Source organism: Malus domestica, chromosome 16 (assembly GCF_042453785.1).
Source record: "Malus domestica chromosome 16, GDT2T_hap1".
Taxonomy (NCBI): Eukaryota; Viridiplantae; Streptophyta; class Magnoliopsida; order Rosales; family Rosaceae; genus Malus; species Malus domestica.
This window is the reverse complement of record NC_091676.1, coordinates 30,344,847-30,351,863: the sequence shown is the minus strand read 5'-3', so window position 1 is coordinate 30,351,863 and position 7,017 is coordinate 30,344,847. Positions and strand designations below refer to the sequence as shown.

Below are 7,017 nucleotides of genomic sequence, written 5' to 3'. Positions count from 1 at the left end.
GCCAGGTGTTGACACGTGTCCTATTTGATGACTTTTCCAACTCATTTCAATTTTCGTTGAGTCACACGCTACATGTAAAATTTATGTAATACATGAGCGTTGACACTTTGATTTATCGGTCAACATTTATTTACCGAAATTTCGATGTCTACAAATGCCCCCACTTCAAGGCACGTCGTATACATGTGCTTGTCACGTGTAGGAGATGCGTTTTGAAGTCTGTTATTGTAGATGTCGATCCAAGGGCCATCGAGGCTTGATCTTGAATTGGGCTGGAGATTTCTTCAAGGGCCGTTGAGGCTTGATCTTGAATTGGTCTTGAGATTTCTTCAAGAGCCGTCGAGGCTTGATCTTGAAGGTTGAAATTAGACCACAAGGAGTTTCAAGTGGTAGATGATCTTTGGCTTTGGTAGTGGATGAATCGGCACGTATTTTGTTGCGCTTGTTGTCTTTCCACAGCTTTGATCTTGAACTGGGTTGGAGGATTTTCTGGATTCCTCCAATTGTTGATTTTCCACAGCTTATTCTTGAACTAGGTTTTGATTCAAGAGTGGTAGACACTTGATCTTGAATCGGACTTGTGATTTCCTCAAGGGCCGTCGAGGCTTGATCTTGAATTTGGCTGGAAGCTTCTTGAAGGGCCGTTGAGGCTTGATTCTTGAAGGTTGACTCGAACACATGGCAAGCAGGCACGAGGTGAAGGTGACGACTTGTTGCTTTGTTCAATCTTTCTAATTCACACCTGAGCAGTTTGGTCAACGGTATGATCTTCAAGATTGATGGGCTCTTCTTCCAGTTGGTGACTTGATCTTTAAGGTTTTGATTCAAGGGTGGTGAATCGGCACGTGCAGCTCACAACGCCTAGTAAGCCGACCCAAGAATTTGAGGGTCAAAACGAATTCACCGTCCAGAATGATTGCAACCCTGATGATATGAGATACTTTTGATTTTGAAGAAGTAGCGGATGACTCAGCACGTGCTTTGTTGCACTTGTCTCCACATGCTTCAAGGTATCATTTTCATTTCCTTTATCTGTTCCTCAGGCAAATGTGGCATCTTCTCGAGTTCCTCATCTCAGACTCCTTCTGCTGAGTTGACTGTGCATGCTGCATTCTTCTCTGCTTGTTTCTTCTGCACGTTGTCTCCATGTGCTGCAAGGTATCATTTTCACTTGCCTTATCTGTTCTTCAGGCAGATGTGGCAGCTTCTTTGGAAGTGCAGCAGCAGTGGAAGACGAGTACTCGAGAGCAGTGCTAGGTAGGCAATCAGGGAAGGGTTCCAAGCAATCGGTTCCTTACCCGAGTTTGAGTAGAGGTTCCGGCATATTTCTTTCTTTATCCTTGTCTTTGCAGGTAAGAACAAGGACAAAGGAAAGGACAGGGAGAACGCATGATATGCGATACTCTTGCTTTCTACCCTGGTGATATGAGATACTTTTGCTTTGGTGTCATTTGTTTGCAGAGGTACCCCAAGGAATAAAGAACACTGAGTGACTCGAGAGGCTTCGTTGGGAAGGCATTCTTGGAGATGAAGAAAGGTTCTGTCTGTTTGCCTTGCTATGAAGGGTGAAGGTAGACAGTTATAGGAAGTTTTTTTTTTTTTTTTAATACCTGTAGAGGTACTATTCTTTCACTCGTGTCGGCAACCATTGAGTGATTGATCAGTATGGCTTCACGTGCTTTCTTCTTTATCAGAAATCTTCGACAAATTGTCTGTAATTTCCGCCAAGCTGAGTGTGCATATGACAGGTGTTGACGAGGCTGAAAAAGACTGGCGCTTCTTCGATATCTGGGATCGGCGATTCGACAAATTACCCGTGATTTCCGCAAAGCTGAGTTTGCGTGTGATGGGTGCTGACGCGTCTGGAAAAGCAAGATGCCTCTCCGATTTCTGAGCTTGCCTCTTCGTTTTTTGAATCGACGTCTTCGAATTCTGAGCTTGCCTCTTCGATCTCTGAAATTCCGTCGAGTGCTGATTTTTTATAGAGGCACGTAATTCGTTTCAAAGCACACTTGAATTTTTTTGCTTGTAGAAACTCCCCTCTTGCACTTCTACCATCTTGACTTGTCCGACCTCTTCTTTCTTTAACACCTCTGAAAATGTCTGGCCCCTCCGACCGTCGTTTTGACTTGAACCATGGTGAAGAGGCAATCCCGCCTTCTCCAGACAACATATGGCGCCCATCCTTCATATACCCTACTGGTCCTCTTACCGTCGGGGATTCAATGATGAAGAATGATATGACCGCTGCGGTGGTGGCCTGGAACCTTGTCACTCCCAAAGATAACAGACTACTTTCCAAACGGTTTGATGAGTTGGCTGTTAAGGATTCCCTGGCTCTCAGTGTGCAGTGTGCAGGTTCTGTGTCTAATATGGCCTAACGCCTATTTGCTTGAACCCGTCAAGTTGAATCCTTGGCGGCTGAAGTGATGAGTCTCAAACAGGAGATTAGGGGGCTCAAGCATGAGAATAAACAGTTACACAAACTCGCTCATAGCTATGCGACAAACATGAAGAGGAAGATTGATCAGATGCAGGAATCTGATGGTCAGATTTTACTTGATCATCAGAGGTTTGTGGGTTTGTTCCAGCAGCATTTGCCTTCGTCTTCTGGGGCTGTACCGCGTAATGAAGCTCCAAATAATCAACCGTCGGTGCCTCCTCCTCCTGGGGTTCCGCCGAGTACTGAGGCGGCATCTGATCAACCTTGAAGATCCCTTCCTGTAAATTTGATTTGTCTTTTTTTATTTTTATTTTTTTTTATTTTTTTTATTTTTATAAGTATGTATAATGCAAATTTATGTAAAATTTCCAAAAAAAATAAATAAAAACGGACTTTATTTCTCTCGATGCATTTGTTTTTTTTTTTTTTTTTTTGCTGTAAACATACATACATATTGATTTTTCACGTGGACTGATCCACCATTCTTTTTTTTTTTTTTTTTTACATGGTGCCAGAGGCACCAAGACTCCACCAATTTTTATTTTTATTTTTTTATTATTTCTCCTTCTTTCCAGCTTGGCTTTAAAACAATCAAAACACGGTGAGTGGAGCACCCAAAACCTTTACAATTATTATATATATATATATATATATATATATATTTTTTTTTTTATCTTTTCCTTTGCACATGGTGCCTGATGCACCCCCCCTTTTTTTTCCACGTAGTGCCAGCACCACTTTGCTCCACCATCCCCCTTTTTTTTTTGTTTTTTTAATATATTTTTTCTGTATAAATTTGGGTGGTGGGTAGAGGAATTTGCAGGGAGCGGAGCTCGAGTTTGAGGAAGGGCTTCTCGGCCGGCTAGTCGTTTGACAGCGGTCTTTGAAGTTGTTGGCAGCTGCGAGGCAAGAGACGGAGGAGAAGGAAGAAGGAAGAGCACGGAGGAGGAGGAAGAAGGAGGGGTGGGTACCGAGAGGGAAGATCCTCGATTACCAGCTTCAAAACGCCGGTGTTGACCCATCTTCCGTCCATGTACTCGACATCTCCGACGCCTGCCTTGATCCTCGCTCCTTGCCGTGCGTTTTCTCGGCTCCGCAACCTCGTCGGTGATGACGCTGCACCCATCTTCGTGAGCAGGCGGCAGAATGGCGGTGGAGATCCTGAGGTTGAAACTGAAGTTTGAAGATGGTGATGGTGAGGAGGAGGTCCGATCTGCCATTGATTCTCTCGCGGTGGTTCCACGCTTCGTCGTCCAGGGACCACGACCGCTACCTGTAGAGCAGAAAAGGTGGCGTTGAGGAGCTTGGTGGAGATCCTGGCGTCACGTTGCTTGGGGCGCGTTTCCTGCGACGATGGCGTCCTCGCACTCGGCGCTGCTGAGCCGGGTCTTCCCGAGAGATCCGTCGCTGTCGCTGGCTCTTATGGTGGACAGGCGCTGTGGCGGGTGGTCTTGATTTGGATCCGACTTGCTGCAACTTGAGAGAGGAAAGAAAGCCGGAGCGGACGCCGAGGGAGACGATGGTTTGGGATATTAATGGCGTCGGTAGAGGATTGGAGGAGCATGACGGGCTCCTTTTGGATCTCATGTTGGAGAGCGTTGGGTCGACCAGACTCGAGACCAGCAGCGGCGGAATCTTTCAGGGCTGCTTGCCGTCATCTGCGAGACCTCACCGGGGCCAGCTTCTGCTTGGGGACGATCCTGCAGTGATGAAGGTGGACTTGGTAAGGCGGAGTGCCAAGACCGGCTAGTTGTTTTGACAGCAGTCAGGCGGATGATGCAGAGTTGAGATGCCTGAGCATGTTCGAAAACAACGGAGCTTCAGCAACGGAGGGCACGGCCATGAAGTTTGGATGGAGAACATGACGATGGCCGCTGTAGAAGACGAGCATGGATTGTGAAATATCTGATTTTGTCGGTTCTGCAACAGCAGATGCACCTCAGTCGATCCTTCCAGCGTGTATGCAAAAATGATCAAATGCCAGCTTGAAATCCGGGATATATGGCTTGACGTTGGACTTGAACAGCTTCTTAACCACAAGTGATGAAAAGAAAAGAAGCTGCTCGCTTATAGGAAGCACAATAGGTCCCAAAGTGGCAATGTTGGTCTTAAGCGCCCCACCGGCAATTGCCATCAAATCTTTCGACAAAGACACACCAGTCTTCCCCTTGTCATCCTGCTCCTGATAAACACAACGGAAAACTTTATCATTCGCGCCACGATGGGTCCTCACAACATGAACAAGCTTGTACTTAGCCCGCCTCCTATCAACGGACTTATTGGAAAGCAAAACCGCGGAACCCCCAACACGAAACAAGCAATTGGGTATCAACATAGACTTCTTATTCCCAAAATACCAATTCTGAGTAATGTTCTCAGTACTAACAACAACAGCATAAGTGTTCCGATGGATTTACAACAAGTCTTTGGCAAGATCAACAGCTATAACCCCAGCACTACAACCCATTCCCCCTAAGTTAAAACTTCTAATATTACCCCTCAATTTGTACTTATTAACAATCATGGCGGAAAGCGACTGCGTCAGATTAAATAAGCTGCAATTCACAACGAGAATCCCAATGTCCTTTGGCTTCACATGGGTATTGGCAAACAGATTATCCAGAGCACCGTACATCACCTGCTCCGCCTCCTCCCTGGCGGCGGCCATCGACGGCCGGGGAGGGATGTAATGCATCGCCTCTGGGACATAAGTCTCCTCGCCGAGGCCGGAGTGCTCGAGAATCTTGCGCTGGAACTCGAGCGACGAGTCGTCGAAGTCCTGCGTGAGGCGGGAGTGCTCCATGAAGCGCTGGTACGGTGCCTTGAGGTGATCGGGCGGGCGGTAGCAGGCGTAATCGACCAAGTAGACGGGTCTGGGTCGGGTCATGATGTAGACGATCAACCCGAACATGAGGACGGCGGAGCAGATGATGACGGAGACGAGATTGTATTGAGATTAACGCTCTGGAGGAAATCGGGGAGCCGTCGGGTTTGGTGAATCCGGACCCCGACCTCACCGGCTCCGCCGCACGCGGTGGCGACATTGATTGCTCTGCCTGGGTCCATGGCCGGTGGCTCCGCTTCCGGGGGTATGTGAGAAAGGTCGTCGCTCTCTGTGCTTTGGAGGGAAGCCTGGACGGAACGAGAACTTACAGGAAGTGGGAGGGAATTTGGGCTTGGAGGCTGTCACTTGGGCCTGGATAGCTTCCTTTTGAGAGGCTTGCTGCTGATGCATATACATACATATATATATATATGTGTATGTATATGTATGTAAAAGAAATCGTTTTATTTTTTATTTTTTATTTTTTTTTAATTTTTTTTTTTGTAAACAAGTAATAACATATGTATTCCTTTTTTTTTCTTTTTCTTTTTAGATACATAAAACATATGTATTTTTTTTTAATAAAACATTTATTCTTTTTATTTTGATGTGACTGAACTCGAAAAATTGAACATTCGAGCTGCCTACGTACTCCTCCAAAGAAGAGATTAAGTCGTAACGTAGTTCAAATACATACATATATTTTTTTTTTTGTGCCGTTTGCAGTTTTACCTCATGCAGGCAATGAGCTTTTGTTGTCGCCTTTTATGCTCGTGCGGACCAGGAGCGTTGGTGTTGCCTTTTATGCTCATGCAGACCAGGAGCGTTGTGCCATGCAGTTTAGGCTCGTGCAGGTAAGGAGCTTTGGTTCGTGCAGTTTAGGCTCGTGCGAACAAGGAGCTTAGTGCCATGCAGTTTAGGCTGGTGCAGGCGAGGAGCCTCGTGTCCTACAGTTTAGGCTCGTGCGGACAAGGAGCTTTGGTTCGTGCAGTTTAGGCTCGTGCGAACAAGGAGCATTGTGAATTTGTTAAACGATCCTGGAGAGGCTTTCCTTGCAATTTTCATAGCAAGGAATCTTGACCGAGTGATTGAAGAAGTCTTCAGGAAAGAAATCGCGCATCGTGATGGGGATGGACGGTCTATGTGTCGAAATTTCATCATCTTCAACACGTTCACGTTGCTTTGAAGGTTGACAAGAGATGTTTTGCCCCCTTTCCGATTGGCGGACTTGTGGAGGAGACGTATGCTTCTTGTGCAATTTCTTAGGAGTGACTTGAGTCCATCCTTCAAATTTGCTTGTCTTGGAGGATGCCCCAGCGGTTGAGGTGAAAACTTTGAGTCGGAAGAGCCAGAAGTGAAGGTGGTATAGTTTGACTTCACCACATCGTCAAGATCTAGCTCGATGATTCCTTTCTGAGCCAGCTTCATAATGAGATCTTTCAGCACGAAACATTTTTCTGTCGGATGACTGATGAAGCGGTGGAATTAACAGTACCTTGGACTGTCAGTGCGATTCATCTCTTCTGGCCGTTTGCACTCAGGCAAACTAATCACCTTCTTTTCCAGCAAGTCTTCTAACATGGCAACCATATCAGAGTCGGGGAATGGATAAGTCCTCTCCTCAAGCTCCTTCAAAGTGCGTCTACGCATCTCTTGATCACGAAAAGCTTCGGTTTGAATCGCCTTGCCTCGTGTAGGGATTTTGACGGGAGCTGTGTTGACTGTCATTGCTTCCTTGGTGGGTTTCCAC

At 46.3% G+C, this 7,017-nt stretch overlaps 1 protein-coding gene across 1 annotated transcript; it reads right to left on the bottom strand.

Annotated features, from left to right (window-relative positions):
- Positions 1-4,382: 4,382 nt before the first annotated feature.
- Positions 4,383-5,558, bottom strand: LOC103454776 (3-ketoacyl-CoA synthase 4). Its single transcript, XM_008394377.4, is given in 2 exon segments — positions 4,383-5,398; positions 5,401-5,558. Coding segments are annotated over 2 exon segments (1,125 nt in total). The 5' UTR covers positions 5,510-5,558.
- Positions 5,559-7,017: the final 1,459 nt, after the last annotated feature.